This window comes from Periplaneta americana, chromosome 12, assembly GCF_040183065.1.
Source record: "Periplaneta americana isolate PAMFEO1 chromosome 12, P.americana_PAMFEO1_priV1, whole genome shotgun sequence".
NCBI lineage: Eukaryota > Metazoa > Arthropoda > Insecta > Blattodea > Blattidae > Periplaneta > Periplaneta americana.
This window is the reverse complement of record NC_091128.1, coordinates 151,480,023-151,507,377: the sequence shown is the minus strand read 5'-3', so window position 1 is coordinate 151,507,377 and position 27,355 is coordinate 151,480,023. Positions and strand designations below refer to the sequence as shown.

The 27,355-nt window shown below is 35.9% G+C and overlaps 1 protein-coding gene across 14 annotated transcripts in view; it reads right to left on the bottom strand.

Annotated features, from left to right (window-relative positions):
• Nucleotides 1-27,355, bottom strand: part of Ndae1 (Na[+]-driven anion exchanger 1) — a 704,613-nt gene that overhangs the window by 249,272 nt on the left and 427,986 nt on the right. For all 14 annotated transcript variants that reach the window (XR_011335338.1, XM_069842294.1, XM_069842289.1 and 11 more), the window contains one exon: nt 10,480-10,580. Coding sequence is in view for 13 of the 14 variants with exons in the window: in XM_069842294.1 (XP_069698395.1) it covers nt 10,480-10,580 (101 nt within the window). In the remaining variant the exon portion in view is untranslated. The remainder of the gene's footprint in view (nt 1-10,479; nt 10,581-27,355) is intronic.

Below are 27,355 nucleotides of genomic sequence, written 5' to 3'. Positions count from 1 at the left end.
ACATCAAGAAGTCGTACCGTCATTCACGATGGGAACATAAACATAACCGCAAACATACTTGGTAACCATGGAAACATAACGACGCCATTTCCTCATATTCTGTCGTATTCTTCAGCGCTCCACGATTGTGTTCTGTTTGAAAATCACGTAAGCATAAGCATGAAAGTTTGGAGTTGCAAACTTTCATGTTAACGTCTTACGGTAATGTTTATGCCAATGCTTATATGAATCATTGTGAATAATCCCATTTGGTAGCCTGGGCGCAAACTTCTGTGTTTATGTTACGGTTATGTTTAATTTTCATTGCGAATGGGCCTTAAGGGTGCTCTGCATAGACATTTCGCTAGCCCGCGCTACGAACGTACTAAGCTGGCCCCGGCTATCGATTGATTACTTGTACAGGATTCATATACCTAACACTGGTTTATGAATACGAAAAACGTTAGTTCGCTGATCATCCACCGGAAGCCAGCGCTAAGAATGTCTATGAATATGGCCCCAGGAGATTAACCGTGATCTAATTTTGTAACTAGAGCCTAGTATAATATGTGTGTATCAGCGTTATCGTTTGTGCTTTGAGAGTTAGCCAATGGAGATGCGTGTACCTACGTGTGTGACCTTATGACATCAACATTCATTCACAGCATTACCCCGCTGCGTCTCATTCCCCTGAGTACAGTAGCTCTGTTGTAGACCTACCCATCTGGGATATTAATGTTCATTCGTTGTCATTGTGATGTCTTGCGTTGTTTCAGGTAAAGGTGCTGACAATCTGCTAACCTCTGTCTTCACACAAGACATTGGACTAATGGTAAAATACATTAGGAGGATGATTAATTCTCGGTATACGTATACTTTAAATTTACAATAATAATTCTCAGAACTTCTTATTAATATTTGAAACTGACCTTGCAAGCTGGCGCTGCCTTTTGAATTCATAAGAGAGAATTCAAAGGAGAAGGAGTGTCATTCTTCGCAGCAGTTTTTTGCCGTTGACAAATGCATAATTCAGCATATCCGGTTGTGGATTGCTAGTATGAATTGTGGACATCAAGTCACATGTCCAAACACATCATATCAAACCCTCTGTGTGGCTGAGCTGAACGCTGCCCTCTGTTTGCCTAGCACAAATACGTGTCGAATTACATCGGAAGTTGTATCCATGCCAACTCCGGTTTCAGCCACGAATGTCAGTTGTTTCAGACTATGTCGCATTTGGCTAGTTTACGTTGATGAAATCAGTCCGAAAAATAGAACTTTATGGTACCTACTACTTTCACTTCATCGGACTCTAATTTCCAAAGTCTTCACATTACACTCGGAATAAAACAAAACAGGATATCACAGTTTCAGTCATTTGTTTTCAGTATATTATAAAGAGTGCGGCAAAACATCCTCCCTAATTTAAAGTTTAAATAAAGAACAGATGGATCAAAATAAGGAAACTGTATTAATATGAATTCTATCTAAACAGTGGGAAATTTGGGTTACATGCGTTGCCATAGCGATATCAAATGATACGCGCAAAACAACAAGAATTGAATAGGACATGAATACACGGAATTGACATTCAGTTAGTGCAAATTGTAATCTGTAACGAATTCCAACTATGCCGTGGACGGGTGAAGAACGTGCTTACGCTGTGGTATCGTTTCTGGTAAGTGGTAATTCCGTTGTCGCTGCTCAGATGTTTCCCGGACGCTTAATTTCTTCACGTGGCGACGTCCCCTGGCCAGCACGATCACCAGACCTCGTACCCTGCGATTTTTTTCTATGGGGGCATCTTAAGGCTAAGGTGTTCAAACATCGGCCGAGGACTTTGCCAGACCTAAGAAATGCAATACAGGAAGAAATTGGTCTTATTCCTCAAGAAATGCTAGTTAGAGTGATTCACAATTTCCGAAGTCGCATTCAACAATGCATTGATAGTGAAGGACACTACTTGAGAGACACCTTATTGAAAAAATGAAAAATTCCCACTGTTAAGACACCATTCATATTAATAAAGTTTCCTTATTTTGATCCATCTGTTTTTTATTTAAACTTTAAATTAGGGAGGATGTTTTATCACAGCCTTTACTACCTCTTCAGAATTAAATACATCGCTTAATTAGAAATTTGTACGGTGAGAGACTTTGGATTCACAACTTGTTGAACAACTATATTGCAGAACAGTTTGAAATTAAATGTTCAATTCAATGTTACTAACTAATCTACGAAAACTGTGACCTATTTCATACCTGTAAACTTGTAATTGGTTTCGTGTACAGGAAACCTCTAGTATTAAACTGTTGGAGAACTGAGATGCTTGCTTTGAAATGAGTTAGATATTGTTGTTCTGGTTCTCGTTGTTGTTAATGGGAATAGTGAAAAAATTAAATAATTTCAGTGATTTATATAGAAACCGTGTGTTCTTAAAGAGTTTGCATGAAAAAGCAAGAACTCTTCGAAAGTATCAAGAAAATGTTGAGAGTTGTTACGTAGACCAGCATGTTGAATTTTAACAAAACTACAACGAAGCAAAGGATTTTGTAAAAAAAAAAACGCGATACATTCGAGGAACGTTACGAAAGAGCTAGGGTAATGCAGCTGAAATAAACATTTTTATTATACAGAATGCACTGTAAGTAATGTCATTCATTTTTGGGGGTTATTCTTTGAGATATTATTTTGTTCGATTTTGCTTTCTTCTCGATATAAAAATTGTTTTACATGAAAAGTTTCTTAGCATGTTTTCTGAAATCCATTGATTTAATTCTCAATACGCCCAGTTAATTTAATAAAGCAGTGTATTATAATAGATTATTAAAAGAATTTAAGTTTCGTCCTTTAAATGTGCAGAAATTTGATCCGAACAAATGTAACATTGTAAAATCCCTTTGCAGAACGAAAAGTTGGTTACATTTATTCGAATCAAATTCGTGCACATTTACAGAACAAAACTAAAATTTAACTATAATTATGTGTGTGTGTTCCGCCTTTGCTTATCATATAATTAAATGGAGAAAACTAATAAATCATATGAAAATATGATTTATTAGTTTTCTCCATTTAATTATATGATAAGCAAAGGCGGAACACACACATAATTATAGTTAAATGTGATAGCTTATCGGTATACCTTCAATATGAAAAACTAAAATTGTTTCACTCATTTATCATCAGCAGGGAAAGAGATTTAGAGTATTATAAAGAATGGTGAAACGTAATATAGATATTCGTAACTCAGTGACTGTCAAGCGAGCTGCGTCACAGAGCATGGACGAGTACAGTCCACTTCATACAAACTTACACGCAACGTGCTGTAAACGTATTTCAGAATAAACGAATGTTATAGTTTAATGATATATAGTGGCCTACATACATAATCTACATTTCACTTTGAATTACATGTGCTTTTCTTGGCAACCACAGGACACCAATAAACAACGTTACAAATATACATAATGAAATAGCAATCTCTGCATCTTCGCGTAGAAATATTGATGGCTGATAGATATTTGTCTTCTGTATGGAACTCGCCTCTGAATATGTAAAACCAAACGAAATGACATTTTCAATTAATGCTATGTTTTGTTGATGAAACATTTATTCCTACTGTGCATTGTTATAATAAACTGTAAATATCATTTATAAATTTTGTATTACAAGGAAGGATTTTTTTAACATGGAAAAACTCCGCTCTACATCTGCAGAGACAATTGGAGAATAAGTACTTGAAACAAGATACGTCAATTACATTCACATGTTGAATGACGTCATTGGGAAACGTCTTTGTTAGTATATCTGAAATCCGACTAAGAATACTGTACCCATCATTTTTAATCAAAACTCTGTTCATTTTTTCACAAACACGTTTTCCTACTTTACCTTCTACTGCACTCAGTTTATTTACAATATATTTGCTCAACTAGTTCTACTCCTGACTTTTCTAATCGAATAATATCCGTGATTTCTTTCTCGATTGTTCTATCATTTAGCAGTTCATGGCGTATTTGAATCGCAGCCGCATCATCGGGATCGAAAGAATGGACCACTTTCTTCACAGATTGGAGGTGGTGTGCGTAATAATTGCAAGCTTCTAAATATGACCCCCATCTCTTAAGAAATGGACATGGGGGAAGCGACAGTTTAGGGAATTATTTCCTGAATTTTGATAGGCTACTCGATCTGGAGCTTTTACAAATATAGTCTTTCAATTTTGTATTGTTAGTTGGTTTCACTTTCGGCATTGTACCTGCACTTCACTACTCTGAACTGCAAGCCTTCACGTTGAAGTTCTTATGCAACAACTGTCCCGTTCGCATGTTGTTGACGTGGAGAGATCTTCGAGTATGTCATGGAGGGGAGGATTTGGTATAAAGGGTTGTAAACAAATGGCTGTGTAGATGCCAATACTAGCTTTTACTGCTCCAAATTCCGTTCCCTAATCATCAGTTATCTCTTAAATTGGAAATTAAATTAATGTTTTTTTTTTTTCAAAGTACGCTATGAAATGTTTCATATAAAACAATTTTATCACGAATACGAAGTAAAAAACGAGCAAAATTGTGTTAAACTATTTTATTTGAAATATCCCAAGAATAACCCCCTGAAATTAATGATATTACTTACGGTTCATCTGTATAATGAAATGGAAAAGTGATTACTTGTTAAAGTGGCACAACTACGTATTCTCCGAATGATTTTATCAACAGTAATCTCACTAGTGATTTTGATTTATCTAGAGAAAATAAAAAATCGAGTGGGATTTAATTGACTATTACACGATTAGAAGAAAGTATATAAAGATTAGAAGTAACAAAGTACTCCAATACAATTAAATATTAATTGGCTTACGAAAATACAACTGTCTTCAAATGTATTATTGTACCATCTCAACATTACGCTAGATGGCAGTAGTGTTTTATGATTATGTTTTCTTGTTATCAGTTGTGCCAACTATGGAATCTTCATTGATCTCTGTGGACGGTTACTAGTCAAGAAGGCTTTGTTGATTCAGTTTCATTTTTATTAAAGCATTTGCATTCCACTTCAATCATCCGGAGACCAGTAATCAACGTCACTTGAAGATAATTTTAAATAAATCTTAGTATTAAACAATCTCTGATACGTGGCTATCCATATCATCATATAGCAGAAGCTATAACAAACATAACCTAAATAATATAAACAAGTGTTAAAAAGTTTTAATTAGGGATGATGAAATAAACAACGTTTTAATTAATTAACGATGATGAAATCAAAAATAAACATGAATAATTTTTAAAGAAACAATTATTGAAAGTACAATTTTCAAATTTGAATGTTTTAGTGGTTGGTGGTTCAGTTGATGTTATACTGGACGTGTACGTAAAAGAAGTGAACTCAGTGATGTACATGGTGTATCCCTCAACTTATTCAGGATTTCCGAATGGTGCTTTTCATGTATAGCCAGTGATCTTTATTAATTCTTGTTCTTGAATGTCAATGCGAGTCATATTTGAATGCGAGTTTACAGCTATAAGATAACGAGAAAATCCTATATTGAGCGACTGAGAGAACAATTCCAGGCATTTTCTATTAGAGACAGAAAATATTATAACTTATAATATCACTCCTGGTATAAGAAATGTAAGATTGTGAAAATGAGATTTATAAAAATATAATGAAATGATGATATATGGTTATTTAGGTACGGCTGGAACTTTCGACTTGAGTAGAAGGAAATTCTAGTTTTATATCACTCGCAGACTTCGCACCCTTGCTTCCTACTGGGAACGCTGACACTTTATTCGTTCGATTATTATCGACTCCCTACTAGTTCATAATATTGGAAGATTTACACTAAGTAGAGATAATGTTATATGAAAGAGATAACTTATTTTAACAGAGAAAAGAGCCACAGTATCCGGCTCTGGCAATTCAGCGCCATCTTAGAAATGCGAGACAGCTGCATATTCAGCTTCGCTCGTGTAATGCTTTCACACTATAGAAACAGTGTTAAAATTAGATATGGCGACGATGGAGCGATGGTGAAATAATAATCGATTAAATAAATCAAATCCAATTTCATAATTTTCTCCGTAGAACTTTCAAGAATCTATCCGTTGGTGAATATCCAAAGACTGTTTTGTTACTCTGACTATATAAAGATCGTAGGTGTATATGCTCGATCAGTTAAATTCACGCAATTAAAATTTAATTGAAGTCGAAACTAAGGCCTGTAAAAGTTTTTTTTTCTGGTTTAGCGGTTTCAATTGCATCCTCATTTAATTCACCGCAGATAAAAGTGTAGCTGAATCGGCTTTAATTAAGTAAGAGCAATCATGTTTCTATAGCTGTGAGAGAGCTGTACTGTGGGTACTTACTTCAGCGAGTCGTAGATGCTGAAGTTTTTTAATTGCGACGCAGAGGCTTAGCTTAACGTCAGGAATAAATATTGCAGAACTTCTGTGCTCATGTAATTGTCTAGACACTTCATGGTTCTTTCAGGAAAATGTAGAAGGATTGGGAGAGTTGGTTTTCAAAGTAAACAGCGCTGGACTGGATATCTGAATGGTAATCTGTCAACAGATGTAATAGAGTTTTGAAAGTGAATAAATATATATCAAACGTGTACAGCTGACAACTTTTCCTTTCCATTATCATGCTCTAATTTTTTTTTCAGGAAATGATAACCTCTAATCTGAATACCATACAAAATTATACATAGGCCTAACTCTTCTCCAAATTACTTGTCTTCGTGCTTTCAGTTCCTCAATAGTCTCGTCTGTCACTCCAGGTCTACTGGTCACTTCCCTGGTCTCCAGCACTGCTAGTCTTTTTAAACTTTATATAACAATCTACGATGGTCTTGGCATATTGTGGATTTCGGCCATTCTGCCTCCAGAAGTATCGCTGAACTGCAATGGGTAAGGAGCGGATTCCTATGTAATTAAATATTCTTTTTGCTTGTGATAAAACACAATTAACAAAGTTAAAAATTCCCAACATGAAGTTTCAAGTTTAAAAGCCGAATTTTATTTCACATAAAAACACATATTTTCACAAAAAAATTATGTAAATACATATTTTCAGGAAATCTATTATAAATACATAAATCTTGGAGTTTTTTTACTTAAATGATTTTTTACAAGAACTTTTAAACATTTTAAAACTAAATCAATTATGTCACTCAGAAGTACGTTATCTTTTTAAGAATTCTTAGTTGCTTCGTGTTTCTAAGCGCTGTGTGGTGTATCAGTCATCCATTTTTGTAATTGTATCGCCTCTAGTTCTGAGAACTGCTAGGCAGCATATCAGTGTTATTATTAGAGAATAAATTAACATGGACAAGGAGGAGAGATCTTGCAACACATAATTAGGAATGTTTATTGTTGCTGAAAATGATTTCATTCCACGCTTTGTTTGTGAAACACAACAGATAAGAGCTGGGTATGAACATTATTTAATTTAAACAAATCTCTCGCCTCTCGCTCATGTCTATCAAGTAAGGCAATATATCTTGTGATTCCCTGTTATCGGGCTTCGTCAATCGATATCCTTCAAGAAATACTGAAAGATGGTTTTTTAAAAAACGATTTGGCTTTCCTATTAGCAAATCTAAGCTTTTTCTGTGACACCATAAAAAAAACTCGAAACATCCAAAAATCTGTTGTCTGAAACAGGGAGGTGCGTGCCGTGAAAATTAAACTACACTCACTACCAGGTTCAGAAGCACAATTACTAAGGGACAAATTCCAGAATGTGTTTGGGAAAAACAGTGGATATAAAAAAATGTGTAAAGTTGCTCAAGTATTGGAGGATGTGCCTGTAGGTGAAATTGACGGTGTACGTGTTTGTGACATTCCTCTCTTTAAATATGAAATATGAAAGCCTGACGTCCTGTGATGTGGAAAGATCGTTTTCACAGTATAAGTTGTTGTTCAGAGATAATCGGCATGCATTTGTGATGGAGAATTTGGAGATGACCTTTGTTGTTCACTGCAATTCTCGGCTAACTACTAGCACTCAAGTGTAGTTGGTGAGTACCTAGTAACATTTTTTTTTCAAACTAAGTAAGGTATTTTTGTCATATTAAAAAAAAAACAATTTTTTTATTTTTAGCTAATATTTTCGTACTTTTCAGCACATAAAAAATAAATATATTTAATTTTTAGCACATAAAAATCCGCTCCCTAGTAATGGGCTATCTCGTTTCGTGATGCCTCAAAACGCGCACTTTTTACTGAATGAACTGTACTGTACTGCAGTGCTACATATAAGGAAAGAAAAATCTATAAATCGGCCAATATATTGCCATAACTTTTATTTTTTTACCTAACGTAGTCTTTAAATTACAGTTGTTCATAATCAGCGAAGGACTTTGTGGTTACCTGTATAATAAATTTCTTTTCGCATGTTTCAAAAATTTGTCCATTTGAATGACAGACAATAACCACGAAATCTCCTTGACGAGTGATCGTAATTTAATTTATTATTATTATTATTATTATTATTATTATTATTATTATTATTTATTCTATACTGCAATCCTGTTATTTGTCGGCATTTTCTGATATAACGTTTCAGTTAATATAATTGTGGTGTTTTCAGTTTTCGAAGACATGATTCTGTTGAAGTTTAATTTATCTAATGTTTCGGAACTACTTATAGGTTTCATTCTCGAGGTATTGGCGCCAGAAAGCTGGAAGGTTTGCCTACTGTTGACATGGCCAAAAATAATACACTCGACAGAATAAACAAATCTTCCAAGTTTCTAACGACATTAACCTGATGATTCAAACTGCAGGCATCGTAGTTTAGACACAATAGAAAAACTGTAAGTAAAACCCAGAAACTCAATCACAGTCCTGTTGCAAGATCATTAATGTCTCATTTTCGACTCTGTCGCTCATGGTATTATTCTGTCAAAAGCGACAGTGACATTCATAGAGGCCTGGTTCTCATGGACCTTGAATTAGAGTAGGTCTACAGTTCTACACAGTAATCTTGGCCACTACAAATCAAATCCGTATTTTCTTCTTCAGGATTACAACTTATGGATATTATTTAAAAAAATACTACTTCATAGCTGATCAAAGAGGGAAAACACTCTAGTCCAGCCGTGGCGAAAATGTGATCATGCGCCGAGCCACTGTGTAACCTGCAACGTGCATAGCACCTAATGGAAGGAGGCGGACACCCGAAGGGGAAGTTTAGCAACTGTCTGACTTGTTAACGGATTTTTCATTTTCCTTACGTCAGGCACTTAAATATAATTTTATACAGTATAAGGTTTAGTACGTGTAACGAAGAATAAGAAAACATAGGTCACATTATCACAACCTAAAATTAACTGTCTTCAGAATGTCTCTGCGAAAGAGTTTCAAAATCAGGAATTATGTCATTTACTGCCAGTCGTAGTTGATCACGAAGGTATTTGTCTGTTAGACGTGATCTAAATTTGGTTTTTACTATTTTCATTGCTGAAAATAATTTTTCACAAACGTAAGTTGTAGCGAACATGGCTTCAACAGAGCAAGCTAAAGAACGAAACTTCGGATACTTATTTTTTGGCAAAGATTTGAAAAGTTCATTTGTCAAGTCCTTACATTTGGCTTTCATTTAACATCACATTGTAAATCTCTGAATTTAAATTGAAGATCTAACTGCATTATTCGTACATCTGCTGAAAAGATGATCGACTTATAGAGATGATAATAATAATAATAATATTTATAATAATAATAATAATAATAATAATAATAATAATACTTAACCTTTTAATGTTTCATGAGTGACAAGTAGTATGATGCCGTTTCATGTTATACAACCGTTTTCCTCGTAATATTTATGAACAAATCATACATTTAATATTCTCATCTTATTGGCAGCAAAGAAATGCGTCCTCCTATCCTACTTGAAGCTTTCGTTTTTGTAGAGGTACATAGTTTCGAGAGAGACATTGCGACGATACGCCACTCGCAGATCAGAGAGAAATACAGATGGGGCAGAGGTTGACTCCAGTGAGTGAGAGGGTGGGGGATAGGGGAGGTAGGAAGCAAAAGAAATGCACAGCTATCTTTGCGAGCCACAATGTGCTCGTGAGTCACATTTTCGCCACGGCTGCTCTAGTCTACGCTTTCATCATAATCGCTGTCTACATTCCACGTCACATGTGGAAGAAATGAATGTATTTGCCGTAGTATAAAGGCACGGTAAAATACTTTCAGATCTTTTCAGTCAGTGTTCTTCATTCAAATAGATTTCATTTTATTAACATAGGGTAGTTACCACTGCTTGCTTTGTATTTTCCGTAAAATACGAATGAGCTCAACACATACTTTCAAATCAATATCAATATTGTTTTCATCCCATATTATACGTTTCATTTTCTCCTTTAATGTTGACTAGATCAACATTCTAATTAGTAAACAGGTCTATGAGGGGGAATCTACACTGAATCAGGCTATGTAAGGGTCACACATGCTGAGAATTTTAACTAATGTATTTTACCTTCAAAGTCTTTTTCCGAAAAACTTTGATAGTGCGTTTGTTGGACTCCGGGATCTTTAGGTGCCTCATCGTCCCCCGTTGTGGTATCCATCACCAAAGGTCTGAAAACCACAAAGAAACATAATATAAAATTCCAAAATAAAATATTGTAAAATGCTATGATCATTTAATATTATTTGTTTTGTGTATATACGACAGGAAGAGAAACATAACGATGGGTAAGAAGTGATACCTCATAGCTGCAAAATTGGCCATTTATTTATTTAACCTGGTAGAGACAAGGACATCAGGCCTTCTCTTCCCCTCTACCAGGGGATTACAACCACAATATTAAGAATACAATTACAATTATAATTACAATTAATATTAAATTTACAAATACAACAAAAATCAAAGTACTAAAAGATTAACTGATTAATAAAAGCTAGACAGTTTATTGTAAAAGTTAAGAAGAGAGAAACATTTTATTTTATTAAGTAAAAATTAAACCTACTCTACGCAGTAAGAAAATGCTTAATAAGTTTGCTTTTGAACGCTACTAAATTCCGACAGTCTCTGATGTCACTGGGTAGGGTATTCCACAAGCGCGAGAGCGAGATTGTGTATGATGATGAATACGATGATGTCTTATGTGTTGGTATGGCTAGTATGCGGCTATTTTCCGTGGGTGTGAAGAGATTATGATATGATGACATGTAACTGACAGGTTAACTACATTTTATTATGTTAAACAAAATTGGACAGATACTAATATTTTGTCAGCGAATAGGAAACCTTGCAAAGCACTGAACTATACCTATAAAAGGTTTGCCTATTTTGAGATTATTTAATTTTTAAAACGATTTTTTATTCACTCACAAATTTACAAATACGAAGTATCACTTCTTAGCCATCGTATGTATTAATAATATTGTGATCTTCATTAAATTGAGAAAGTGTTCAAAGCAAACCATACTTTTACTGTTATTATAAGTCCAAAGATGATATTCCGTCGATGCTGCTGCCACGTACAGGGAAATTACTCAAAAAAAAAGTCAAATCAGATAATTTCAAAATATCAGGCATACAAATTACGAAAAGGAGGACTTTTTTTATTTTTAAAAAATTGCCCGGACTCCGGACAAAGGCCTAAAAAAGAGGACATATCCGGACAAAAGAGGACGTCGGGTCACTCTAGTCACAACAGATCAGGTTCTACTGTTTTCTGCTTTCTTTACAGTCAAACGTATTCTACTAAATCCAAGGAGAAGTGCACACACACACACACACACACACACACACACACACACACACACACACACACACACACACACGCACACACACGCGCGCGCACGCACATACACAGAGGTATTTCCAATCGGAATCTAATACAACGAAAGTTATGAATGTTTGTAATCTTAAACCTTTAAGCTGGACACGTTGTAGTCTATATTACGCATAAAGCGTTGGTTTATTTCAGATTTTCTCTTACTCTGGAACGAGTTACAGAATCCTTGTTCATCCGTGAACAGACGGGAAGTTCCCTTCCCTCACATTCTGCTAAATTCGCAAATAACTACGTAGTGTGTGCTATATCTTAGATTGGCAATTTCCAAACTGGGCGAGCGAGTAGTGTCGCAATTGATTTAAATCCTCAGCAATGTAATTAAGGCACTCCAGGAAACCACGTGACAGTTTATAACAACCTACGTGGAAAACACAATAACAACCATTATCACAGAGCAGCTGCATTTCCGCTGTATCAGACATGCAACAACCACCACATCTGAACCCACACACTGCCGTGCTCATGTTCATTACAGCATCAATATCGGACATCTTGTGTGTACAATAGTTATGATACAAGAGACTTCCGATATTCCAAACGTCAATTATTCGTCACATATTCAAGAGATCTACGTATTGTAAACGTGAACTAAATTACGCAATGCAAATTAAAGGCTTCCAAGACGTTAAGTCCATTGAAATCATATCCATATGACTTATGTCCTATAACATTTTTGTCCATTTTCATTTATGTCCACATTTTATGTGCGTCCATTTTTTTTGGGTCCGTGACTGTTATATCTACTTTCATTTAAGTCCACTTTCATGTCAATTCCTTTTGTACCTTTGAAGATGTTTTGATAGCCTTATAGATAATAATGAACCTGACGTAATGGATTTAGCATTGTACATGGGAAGAACTTACATCCGAGGAACACCTGCTCGAGGAAGAAGAGCATACAGAGTGCTCCACTGGAGTTAAATTGCTCGCTTGAACTCGGTCGAGTGTCGCACCCTCGAGTGAGATACGATCGGTCGTGATACGCTCGTAATAAATAGAAGCACAGTACAAGGTCATCTCACCGACATGTCTTACCTTGTATGGAAGGTGACATAAGATACACCTAAGTTTTGCTTACAAGGTAAAAATAAGGCTTTATTTTCTGCGTTTATGACAAACGTTTAATGGAACAGTCAATGGAACGTACCAAAACAGGAACATGAAGTTATAAATAAAATAGTATGAAAAATTTTGATATGCTGTTATTATTGCTAATTAATAATTATTCAATATTTGATTTACCACATATAATAATATGATAGGTCCATACATAGTATTCCGTCTATATACTGCGACAATGTAGGAACGTTTTACAAAATATTATTGATATAGTAGTAGATTAATAACAATATTAGTACAGAGATAACGTCACACAAAATATAATAAAACGAATAATCATGCTGCACAACTGTTACAGACGCAAAGATTGATTATTATTATTATTATTATTATTATTATTACTAGAAAACTTGATACGGTTCTTGCATTATCGTGATTGTGTTCTCCGTTTATAATAATTACATTTACATCCAATAACATTTATCAGATATGGCAAAAACAAAATCACTCCTGTGTGGGAGAGAAAAAAAAACATTTACCTACAACATTTATATTACATTTTAAAGCAAGTTTTGTAGTTGTACTATGGAGAGGTTAGTTAAACACTGCAAAGTTTTGAAATGATAAACATCTATGATGTTACTACACAGTTCATCACTGTAACAAGAACGAATGTCTAACGCTCGGCTTATACCGTTCGAGGATTTATCGCTCGTGACAATTTTACCCATCATGCATGTGCGCTACCTATCGGATTATGCTATGAACTACTTGGCGCTCGAGCGAAAACGTCCGATGCAGACCTCTGATAGAGCAATGCCACCTAGATTCGCCCCTGAAATATGAAACACTTAATCAGGTTCTGGCAGGACAACATCGAACAACTAACGTAGTCGAGGGTGGCACAACCGCTTTCAGAAACACACCGTCACACATTACGCGTCGGTCTGGAAATTAATGGAATTTATAAAAAAAAAATCAAAGGAATAATGAAATTATAATAATAATCCAATTGCTGGACGGGCATTTGAATGTGCGACACCTTATTAAAAGATCATACCTACAAAATTTAAGTCGTAGATAGAAGAGATTGTTCGGAATTATAACCACTATAACGAAGAAGGACACATCAGAACTCTGCAGTGCTTGGGAAAAGTGACATAAGTCAGTTTCCACAAACCTTTTTTGATAATTTATTGACAACTTACACTGATTTATGTAGATTTGATTTTTTCTATATGAATTATTATGAATGAATGAATGAATGAATGAGGGGAAGTGGGAGGAGAAACTTTAAAGTTACGTGAAAACACGTCCTTGCAAGGGGGGAGTTGGGGCTGTGAAAAACTGAATATGTGAGCTTCAAGCCTCTTGGCCACTTGTCTCACTTCGAGTTTCGCCGCTCCAGTGAAGGAGGGCTAGAAATTTCGAGGGGGAAAGCCGAAAATGGATGTAACTGATTAGCTCCAACATACGGGGGGGGAGGAGGGGTAGAAGTACAGCTACCTGATCCGGAGGAGAAACGCGATGGTACCAACTAGGAGGAGAAGTGATAGAATCTAGGCACGAAACGGTAATAGCCAATTTGGCCGTTTGAAGATTCGAACGCGCAGGGATTAATCATCTTAACGGCAATAGCCAATTGGCTTTTTGATGATTTTTCTCAGATCAGGAGACCAGCCAATTGACTCTCTGATGACTCCATTGATCTGTACAGGAGGACGATTGAATTCTGTTAGAGCCATGAATTATTGTAATGGGAGAAATACATACGTATTTTTTTTGCAAGCGAGCAGATGTTCCGTAAGTTGTCAATAAATTATCAAAAAAGGTTTGTGGAAACTGACTTGTGTCACTTTTCCCGAGCACTGCAGAACTTACCTCAAAGCTATTAGTTATCATCTGAACTGTATGAAGATGAACAGGCAGAAGAGATTGAGCAGGAATTGAAGTAAATTTGTGGATGTACATAATGTATTGTACAATCGTGTAGTGGACGTAAAAATGTGGACATAAAATTTGTGCAATTGGACTAAAATAAAGTGGACATATATTTCATTGGACATAGTGTAATGGACTTTTCTGTAATGGACATAATAAAATGGACATTAAAATTGTGGACATTATAAAAAGGACCCAACGTCTGTGTTTCAAATTAAAGAATGTACTGAAGGGAGAAAAAGACATTATGACTGTTACAGAATTCAAGCCCTTCCTTGGAAATAATTTAAAAAACGATGAATTGGATTCGTACTAGCCAGATTTGATTTGGGAACTCAAATAACACTTTCATACTTCTTTCTTGTCAGAACGCTGACACGTGGTTCATATTTTGCTTTTGAGATTTTGAAACGTGTTTGTCAGACATCAAGTGTAGAGTTGATGAATATTTATCGGCAAACTTCGATTCCATGAATGTCACCTCTCTGGGAGAAGTAAAAGGAACGATCGAACTCACGCCATCAAGGTGACATTTGCACGAAATGTCATTCATGAATCACTTGTTGCTGGCATATCAAACAATCGTCCAATACTTTTCATTTTTTTTTTCTTCTTACATAAGGTGTAGTAACACAAGTAATCACCTTCTTTTTTTTTTAATTGGGTTATTTTACGACGCTGTATCAACATCTAGGTTATTTAGCGTCTGAATGAAATGAAGGTGATAATGCATGAGTCCGGGGTCCAGCACCGAAAGTTACCCAGCATTTGCTCGTATTGGGTTGAGGGAAAACCCCGGAAAAAAACATCAACCAGGTAACTTGGCCATACCGAGCAAACATACTTGGTAACCATGGAAACATAACAACGACGCCATTTCCTCATATTCTGTCGTATACTTCAGCGCTCCACGATTGTGTTTTGTTTGCAAATCAAGTAAGCATAAGCATGAAAGCTTGGAGTTTGCAAACTTTCATGTTAACGTCTTACGGTAATGTTTATGTCAATGCTTATGTGCACCATTGTGAATGATTCCATTTGGTAGCCTGGGCGCAAACTTCTGTGTTTATGTTACGGTTATGTTTAATTTTCATTGTGAATGGGCCTTTAGGTTCTCTCTAGTAGCCAACCCTCATGCACTGCGCCACAGATGTGTGACAGTGGCACAATGTCCAACACATTAATGAGGATTCAATCCGGCATCGGAATGGGAATCCGGTGTGGCTAGTGGATAGAGCGTCAGCATGTAGAGCTGAAAACCCGGGTTCAAATCCCGATGACGGAGGCAATTTTTCTCCGTTCCACCCATCCTTCATCATATGATGACGCAGAATTTCTGCATGGAAATATTATATGTACTTCGCTACATCGTAATAATACAATTATGTTAGTTACTACGAGCGACTGACAAAAGTAGGAACATGCGAATTGAAAATCTCGCTAGCTTAGAGACTTATATGTGTAACGATACCCTTTGATGTAGGCTACGTAGCCTACATGATATACACTATGGATGTCAATTAAGTTCAGACACTTGAGAAGCACCAGTGATGTACTTATTATTTTTTCAGTGGAAATCAACAAATTACATTAAATTAGGTCCACTGCCATTTTAAAGGGATACTAGGACTGAAGTTTTGGTCAAAATGGTAAAAATAAATATAGCCTATATACTTTTTTTACATAAATAATTACCTTATACATTAGTTTAACATTCTGTCCTATATTTAGCTCTCACCTGCTACTTTTTAAAGGTCTGGCGAACATTTTTAAAATGCCACAACCACTAAAAAAAAATTCGTTTTCTCGTAACTATGTTTTTGGTCAATAACAAAGTTCCTAGCGGCTTCCATTTGCTCCGATTTACATGGAACATTGCAGGAATACTCACCATATTGCAATACACAAAAGTTGTGTGTGCATGGAATCAGCTCTACACTGAAAACTTTCATTTATTTAGTGTTCTGCCCAAGGGCAGGCCTTTTACTGCAAACCCAGCATTCTCCAGTCTTTCCTATTTTTCTGCCTTCCTCTTTGTTTTCTCATATGATCCAAATATCTTAATGTTGTCTATCATCTGATATCTTCTTCTATCCCGAACTCTTCTCCCGTTCATCATTCCTTCCAGTGCATCCTTCAATAGGCAGTTTCTTCTCAGCCAGTGACCCTCTTCCTGATCAGTTTCAACATCATTCTTTCTTCACCCAGAAACAGCTTCATTTCTTATTCTGTCTGTCCACTTCACACGTTCCATTCTTCTCCATATCCACATTTCAAATGCTTCTAGTAGCTTCTCTTCACTTCATCCTAATGTTCATGTTTCTGCACGATACAATGCCACACTCCATACAAAGCACTTCATTAGTCTCTTCCTTAGTTCTTTTTCCAGAGGTCCGCAGAGGTGCTCCTTTTTCTATTTAAAGCTTCCTTGCCATTGCTATCCTCCTTTTGACTTCCTGGCAGCAGCTCATGCTACTGCTTATAGTATAACCAAGTATTTGAAGCTGCTCTACTGCCTCATTTAGAATTCGCAAGTTTATCTTCTTAATTTTTCTTCCTACTACCATGCTCTCCGTCTTATTTGCATTTCCCGGTCTCTGAATTTCTTGCTTTGAATTTCGGTGAAGTTCAGAGGACCTAATTAGTCAAATCGACTCTCCTCACCTCCACGCTGGGGCCCCCCTGGCATATTTTTAAAATGCGAAAGAGAGAGTGGTGTGTGGAAAGGAACGAGAGGCTACCGCATTTATCTTTCCCACAAAAACTGAAAACTTTTTAACTTCTAAAAATTAAAGAAAATTGTCAAGCAAAAATTATGACTTGTAGGAAAATTTTATCTGATGAACCAATTCTCAAATTTAAAAATCCACGCGCAGTTTTCTTTACCATGGTCATTTTTAAAAGCAAAAACAATTCTGAAGCCGTCAGGATGTTTTGAATTTACGCATAATTTAATATAATTAAAGTACGTGAAAATGAGTATCTATGGAACTGACGAATGAAACGTGATGAAATTTGTGCTATTATTTAAACGTAGAAACACAACGAACCCGCCGAATTTGAAAGAAATTAATCAAAAACTTTAAAAGTTCCAAAACTCAGTCCCAGTGTCCCTTAAGAGAAGATATTTCGAAACAGTATGTTGGTAATCGCTGTGTTTTGTCGAATACCCAGCGGTGCGTTTACCAAGAAGCAGACTTGCAAGTTAAGGGCATATTTATTAGGATCCCGCTACTTATGCATTCACTTCTCTCGTCTGAATTGCGAGACTCGTGACTGCCATTATTCAGTGGAACGGTAAAGGCGTGATGTTATACACAAACACTTATGGAGGTAATAAATGAAAACCAACACTCGTGAAGCATATTATTCCGGTTTGAAACAGTCGTAAACTAGATAAATGACCACCGCTGAAGTGAAACAGCCAGTCGCTAAGACCTTTGCAAAAAGTACACTGAACCTTTCAAACCCAAGGCAGGTTCTCAGTCTTTTTCATATTTATATTTAGCGCTGTACTTTGTCCCAGGGGGCTACAAGATTAAGTACTCGTATTACTGGAGTTTTTAAATGGACGATGCGTGCATCTAGTAGCAAGGGAAGTAGGTTACTTGACTGACGGCTCACGCGACTCTTTTTTCGTCAAGCGGGTCACAACAAAACATGGACCACTTTAACAATTACACTAATATTTACAATTTACATTATATACACTATTATTATAAATGTAGCCCTACAGTGATATAATATTATTTACACTATTAAGCTTATGTACAGTTTGTGTATTGTAATGCAAGGTATTTTATTTGGTAATACTATGACTTTTTTTTAAATTCTGTATAATAGAATAAATAATGTTTGATCAACGTAAGCCTACATTCTTTATTATAGTGTAAATAGTGAAAAGAGCGTATTTTAGCGTAAAGAACTGTTAGGCATTGACTACTTTCAAAAGCCGATTATCAGAACGACTCATTTTCGTCTGTAGAATATGATTTTTTTCAATATTACTTTTGTAGAATATTATTTTTAATATATCAGTTTTCCTTCTTTATGTTAATCATTCCTTCGATCCAAATTGTCTTATTTAACACGAAATTGTAATTTTTTTTAAGTCTTGGTACTGAATGTAACTGAACACATCTACATTTTGCTCTTACTATAATAATAATAATAATAATAATAATAATAATAATAATAATAATAGATGAAACAAGGACGAAAAATAACTCTAATACGGATCCCTTCTCATCAGGGCATTCCTGGAAATGAAATTGTAGATGGCGCAGCAAAAGAAGCTACACTTCTTCCATTGCATTTTTTAACGTCTATTCCTCATACAGACGCCATTAAATACATATCCAGAAAACTGCACAACCATTGGCAAACATCATGGACAGAGTCTTCATGCAGCAAACTTCACGAAATAGTACAGCATTCCACTACAGAATTTTAAACGTCAAGATCAAGTAACAATCACCAGATTGCGGGTTGGCCACACCAAAATTACACATTCTTATCTTCTAGACAGAACACCTCCTCCAACATGCAGCAATTGCCACAGTAGGATCTCTGTACGCCATTTAATTTCTGAATGTCCACTATATCACCTTCACCGAGATCAATTCCATATACCAACAGACTTATCAACAGTTCTAAAAAAAAACCCATCATTCAGTTCAAACTTAATTAAATTTCTGAAAGCTATCAACATTTACAAATGTATCTAAAATGATTATTGTAATACTATTAATATATAACAAGGGATATTATACATTTGTTTTGTTGGTAACATTCATGATGTCATTTCCTTAAAGTTTGTTGATAATGGCGATTGTTGGTTTTGAGTTGTAGGCAATTGTTTATCATAGTGTTTTGTTTGTTCGTCGCATTTTGCGATTATGTCCACAGAGCAACGCACAAACATCAAGTTCTGTGTTTTGTTACACAAAACTCCTGCAGAGACATTAAGATTGTTGGAAGAAGCATATGGCGAAGCAGCAATGAAAAAAACTCAAGTGTATGCTTGGCATAAATGCTTTTCTCGTAGCCACAATAGCATCAAAGATGACGTACACAGCGACCGACCAACAACTGCAACAAATGAAGCAATCGCTCAGCGTGTGCGTAATGTTGTGAGGGACGACCGACATAAAACCATAAAAGAGATAGCAGTAGAGGTCGGAATATCAGTCGGAAGTGTACACAATGTTCTTCACAAGCATCTCAACGTGCATTACGTATCTCAGAAGTTAGTTCCGAAAATGTTGTTGGCAGAACAGAAAGAAACAAGAATGACTCTTGCTAGGGACATGATCAGTATGGCTGATGAAGATGGTGATTTCTTAAACAAAATTATTGCTGGTGATGAAACTTGGTGCTACTTGTATGATCCAGTCCCCAAAACGACAGTCATCTGAGTGGAAATCGAAAACATCTCCTCGGAAGCAAAAATTTCCTAGGGACACTTCCAAAGGCAAAGTTATGTTGGAAGTTTTCTTCGACTCTCAGGGTCTCATCCACCATGAGTTCATTCCAGAAGATCGTATTGTAACGAAAGAATTGTACGTAGAAATCCTCCGTCGCCTCCGGGATGCAGTGAGAAGGAAACGTCCAGAAAAGTGGGTAGAAAACAACTGGTTCCTTATGCATGACAATGCACCTGCTCATCGCGCAATTATTGTAAAGAATTTTCTTGCCAGGCACAACATAACTGCTTTGGATCATCCACCATACTCTCCTGATCTCTCACCACCAGATTACTTTCTGTTTCCCCGTCTGAAAAGTCATCTGAAAGGACGGAGATTCAATGCTGAAGAGGTTATCGCAAACGCGACGAGAGCACTAAGACGGGTTTCACAAAATGGCTTCCAGGCCTGCTTCCAGGAACTCTACACGCGTTGGCAAAAGTGTGTTGTTGTGGAAGGCAACTATTTTGAAGGGAATGTTGTAGAATAGTGTTTAAGGTACATTGTTTCTATGATACTAGCAAATTCCGGGAACTTTTTGAACCTAGTATGTATAGTAAACTCTATGTAAACTGTAAGAATTGTTTATGTATTGTCGCGATATGACTTCCTAAGTTAAAGCGACATAAAATAAATAAATTTAAATAATAATAATAATAATAATAATAATAATAATAATAATAATAATAATAATAATAATAATAATAATAATTTATTATTATTATCATTATCATTGTTATTATTATTACTACTTCATTGTTTTATGTTATTAATATTACTTACTTATAGCTTTTAAGGAAAGTGTTTATAAGAAAAGATAGACATTTTCAATGTGTGAATGTAACATTGATATGCATATTTATTTATTTATTCATTCATTCATTGATTTATTCATTCATTGATTCATTGATCCATTCATTAATTCATTCATAGGCATTACTGCCCATAAAAGTACTTCCTTAACATTTTTATTTTACAAGAAAAAAGAAGAAAATAGTTAATAATGTAAAACAAATTTATATTTAGAGCAGAATATTATAAACTGAATAATCTGAATATAATGAGAGAGAGAGAGAGAGAGAGAGAGAGAGAGAGAGAGAGAGAGAGAGAATTTCAACTCTATCACTCAAAAATCGTAGATTTTATAAATTTCAGCAGCGCATCGCCTTAAACAGCATCATCGCACTGCGTGACAAACCTTCGGAAAAGAAATCAGTCTAAATGATTCTCCAACACAAGGCGCGGTCTCACACAGCGTATGTGAAAGGAATCGAAAATAACTGATGAGAACTTCTAACATATCCAGCATTCAGCCTGGGGCTGCAAATCTCGGACTGTCATTTGTTAGATTTCTTGCAGTATCAGAAGTGGGGTCACTGCCTCGGGATAACAAAGAAGTGAGTGGCATTATTGCCTGCAGGATACAGACACGCTGCTTTACCGCAAGGGAATTTTAAACTCCAGGAAAAATGGCAAAAAAATACTTCGACCGAAATGACTACGTTGAATAAAGTAACGAATCGTTTTCCTTAGAGCAGCGTTTCTCAAACTATGGTCCGCGGACCACCTGTGGTCCTCGAGGTCTGTCCTTATGGTCCTTCAAAAAAGGAAGAAGAAAAAATAAAATTCAAACGAATTGTGTACCACTTTACAGCTGAAAATCTCAGAGTTTGGAAATGACACATGGCAATCGTCTTTCACTTTTTCTCTCAATACTGACATTTTATGAAATTTATTACCCTATCCGTCTACTGACTTCCACTCTACTCTCAACAACAAAAGAGGGATTTAAAGTACTATGAATGTGGTGTTCCTTGCCATCTTTTCCCTGCACATCTGGCGCCGCCCCTGTAACCCAGCCAGGGACCACCCGAATTCATAACAGGGGACCGGACCTTTCCATGTATTTACGACTTTCTTAATAATTTTGTCGACACTCAGTTTGCACATTGAAATGGTCACGTACTGTACGTCATACACCAATAATACAACTCTGAGGTCACAATTTGAAACTTATTTTCCAAGTAAATATGACGAATTTTCATGTGTTCGTGATCACTTTCATTGCGATATTGAAACTAACAAACTTTCATTGAGTGAAAGTGAACAGTTAATTGAACTCTGGAATGAGACCGGACTTAAAATGAAATTCCAAGCGGAAGGTATGGTTAATTTCTGGACCGCATCACAAGCGAAAAGAGAATATAGTGAACTGTACAATGGTGCTTTACAGATTATAATTCAGTTTGTTTCTACGTATCTGTGTGAGAAAGGGATTTCATCACTAACTCTAATAAAAACAAAGTAGGCTACCGAAATCGACCCTATGTATGTGACGATCTCCGATTTAAGCTTACCAGCATACGTCCAAATTTAGAACTGTGCAAGAATCGGCAGGCTCATCCATCTCATTAATGTGAATACCAACATTTATTTTTTTTTTAGTTAATAAGTTAAAGATTATCCAAACTCTAATAGCCTTGAATTATTAAAGAAATAAAAATGAATTTTCTTCTATTAACATTAGCTTAATTAGTTAATAACAATATGAAATTAATTTAATTTAATTAATTTTATTTTAAAATGTAAGTATATTGATATTAAAATATGCTACAAAAATGATAATTTTTTTTTCGTAGGGAACAAGAGTAAGGTGGTCCGCGGAACTGCTCTGACTTAAAAAAGTGGTCCCCACTTCAAAAAAGTTTGAGAAACGCTGCCTTAGAGTACACAGCCTTAGACCGTTTTCTTTGCTCATGATATTAATGCATGCATGGCTTTTCGTACGCAAATGTTGAAGTAAACACTGAATTTAAACTAAGTTTTGACTAGACAGAAAGAAAATTTTTAGGTACGGGTTTGCACCGCGTCATAGATACAGAAACATCCAACGTTACGGAATTACATTTGGCTCCATGATCAGGAAATGCATGTGTTCGAGCCGATAAAGAAAAAGCCACTCTTCTGGACTGGACGTCAAATACAATGTGGAATGAATATAAATAAAGTTGAGGGGAGGTGGACTATCGTGGGGGAATCACAATTGGCTGGCTTTCAGAATCATATATGAAAGCCCTTCTGTGGACCACAAAATTATGTAGAGCAGAACTATAGGGAGGGAAGGAAATAGCTAGATATATCGTTGGCCTCTTTAAGCAAAGCCAGCATCTGCGAAGCTAAAGTAGTTAGCGGCAGCCAGCACTACATTGGTTTACAGAAAGAGTTACCATGGAGATAACGCAGTTAGATAACAGCATACAGCATTATATCGGCTCTATAGAAAGGGAATAAAGAAGTAGTTTTTGGCACTATGTCGCTATACAGAAAGAGAAGCGTTACCACGAAGCTGGGGTAGTTAAGAAGCAGTAGGCCTACTTGGCACTATACCGGCTAACAGTAAGAGAAGTATTATCACGAACCTAAGGTATATCACGAAGCTAAGGTAGTTACATAGCAACTGTCATGGCCGGTTTCACCAACCTTCGTTATCATTATAACGTCTCGTTAAATAATTTAATGACACGTTAGTCAGTTTTTGTGTTTCACCAAGTATCATTATTGCTAACGCATCTTTAAATTCATCGTTAATTTATTAGGACCTATTCGTCGCGTTAAAACAGTAACGATGCGTTAAGAAGTCAACAACATGGCGGACGTAATTATTCGATGATGAAGTTCTTTATTTAGAACTTCAACATAACGACGAACTTATATGTTGTAATAACACTCGGAATAATCATTTTGAAGATTTAAGTGATAAAGAATTCCACGAAAGCTACACATTAAGGAAATAAGTAGTAAGAATGTTCTAGAAGAAACTGAATACCAGTATACTGTATAGGTTAGAATACGACAGAAATCACCCACTTAACGCCTCTTCAACAGATTCTTCTCGTTTTAAAATAATGTTGCGGGAAGTTTTGAAATAGTAATTGATGATATGAACGGGGTATCAAAAGCTGTATTGTCTAGATATGTGAATAAATTATCAGACGTACTACCAACATTACAATAGTCATTATTTCTATAGGCCTAATAAGCTTATAGGTAAATTTTATGTTGTCATAGACAACATAGATTGTGTACATGTTCCAATCGTATATCCTGGCAGTAATATAGCCAAAAGATTCTGCAATAGAAGATCCTATTTTTCCTTCAATATTCAAACAATTCCGTAGGCCTATGTAACGCTCCGCATAGTAAAATTGTGGCTAAACTAGCGCTGAGGTAGTTTCCTTCGTACTTTGCTTATAGCCTACACCTTACACATACGAATCTGTGACAGGTTATGTTTGATTAGTTTAATTTTTTGTTATGCCTTGCATATACGATCAACTGCATTACCACAAAAAAAATCCCTTATAAGTTCAACGATTTTCACTTCTACCTCAGAACTACCTCAGCGCTAGTTTATTGAAATTGTAATAGGTTAGAATACGACAGATAGGAATCACCCACTTAACGCCTCTCCAACAGATTCTTCTCGGTTTAAGATAATGTTACGGTCTACACGGATAGCACAACATTCCAAAGGAGGATGCCTTTTAAATGAAAAGGGTGCAAAGAGATTTTCTTTTAGGAGACAATGGATACCCCTTAAAATCCAATTTAATGACATCTCTCCTGAATCCTGCCACACAAGTATGGCAAAATTGTTACAGGGTATTAATAAATCTGCATGAAATACAGTGGAAAAGTAGTATGCAATTTATGGAAGAGGCGATTTCCCGTCCTAAATTTAGGCCTAATATAACTGCTTAGAATGCTTTGTATATAATTAATTGTGGCATCAATTTTTAAGCTGTCGACCTTGTAGTCCGCTAAATTTTCTCAGATTTCCTTTAGAAGCTACAATTTAACTGCTCTATATTCCTATTATTTACATTTGGAAGCAGCTGTCTTTTTTTTTTTAATTGCGGTATGACAACATACTGTATTTAGGAAGATGTTATTAAAATTACTGCCTCTTACCCGTTTGCCTATGATTGTTTCCTCATGCCAAACAAAGTCAGCCATGATCATATGTAACCAATGAAATTCGCGATTTCGAAGCCATGGTTGTATGAAAAACAAAACATGCAAGATACAAGTACAAAATCCCCTCGTTAGTAAACGCCTGTTAATTTTAAAGATACGAGGCTTGGTGAAATAGTCAACTTTTAAAGATTCCGTTAAAATTAAACGATCCATTTGTTGACAAGTCGTTTGTGCTGATTTAAAGAAGCTTGGTGAAACCGGCCATCAGTCCTATAGAAAGGGAAGAGTTACCAAGAAGCTAAGGCAGTTAAAGAGCAGCATTCAGCACTGTGCCAGCCAGAGGTCTGCATCGGACGTTTTCGCTCGAGCGCAAAGTAGTTCATAGCATAATCCGATAGGTAGCGCACATGGATGATGCGTAAAATTATCACGAGCGATAAATCCTCGAACAGTATAAGCCGAGCGTTAGACATTCGTTCTTGTTACAGTGATGAACTGTGTAGTAACATAATAGATGTTGTATCATTTCAAAACTTTGCAGTGTTTAACTAACCTCTCCATAGTACAACTACAAAACTTGCTTTAAAATGTAATATAAATGTTGTAGGTAAATGTTTTTTTTTTCTCTCCCACACAGGAGTGATTTTGTTTTTGCCACATCTGATAGATGTTATTGGATGTAAATGTAATTATTATAAACGGAGAACACAATCACGATAATGCAAGAAATGTATCAAGTTTTCTAGTAATAATAATAATAATAATAATAATAAATAATAATCTCTAATAATTAGTGTATCAATCTTTGCGTCTGTAACAGTTGTGCAGCATGATTATTCGTTTTATTATATTTTCTGTGACGTTATCTCTGTACTAATATTGTTATTAATCTACTGCTATATCAATAACACTTTGTAAAACATTTCTACATTGTCGCAGTATATAGGCGGAACACTATGTATGGACCTATCATATTATATATGTGATAAATCAAATATTGAATAATTATTAATTAGCAATAATAACTGTATATCGAAGTTTTTCATACTATTTTATTTATAACTTCATGTTCCTGTTTTGGTACGTTCCATTGACTGTTCCATTAAACGTTTGTCATAAACGCAGAAAATAAAGCCTTATTTTTACCGTGTGAGCAAAACATATGTGTATCTTATCTGTCGCCTTCCATACGAGATAAGACATGTCGGTGAGATGACCTTGTACTGTGCTTCTATTTATTACGAGAGTATCACGACCGATCGTATCTCACTCGAGGATGCGACACTCGACCGAGTTCAAGCGAGCGATTTAACTCCAATGCAGCACTCTGGTGCCAGCTCTACAGAAAGAGAAGAGTTACAAAGAAGCTAAGGCAGTTAAAGAGCAATATTCAGCACTTTGTGAGCTCTATGTAAAGGGAAAAGTTGTCGCGAAGCTATGTACTATGCCAGTAGTACAGAAGGAAAAGGGTTACAATTGTTGTTGAACCAGAAGTCACGGTGCTCATATAAATATGTCTTCTTGAGTACCAAGAAGTTATATAGAATTGACAAAGAATGAGGGCCACTGGGATTTTGAACAGCAGACTTTTTATTATTTCTTCACTTGATTTGTTTCCCCATAGATCTTACATTAGCGCTGAAGCTTTAAGATGTGGAACAAGTCAAAATTTTACAAGTTTACAATGGCGAGATGAAATGAGGTGACGTCCCTTTCCAGCGCCGCAATAAATGAGGGGGTTGTGACAAGAAGATGGAAAAGAAAATGAAGAAATGAAGTTAAGAGTTGATAACTTAAAAATTACTTACAAAGTTGAACTATTTCCGGGCAAATCGCAATATAGCGAACGTAGAAGCTCCGCCCACGACCGCTTCCACTTTTCCCCTACTAGCTCATCAGACACTCTATGTGATAGGCGAGTGTTGTGTCGAATACGCATTTCATGTGGGTAGGGAAAACTTCCCCTACTGGCGTTCGCTATATTGCGATTTATCCTTAGGCCTAAGCTAACAAAGGTAGTCTGTAGAAATTAGTTGTTGTACAAACCTAAAAATGTCAATTATTTTAGTTACGTTGGTTCCACACTAAGCCCTCGACTTCATTCTGT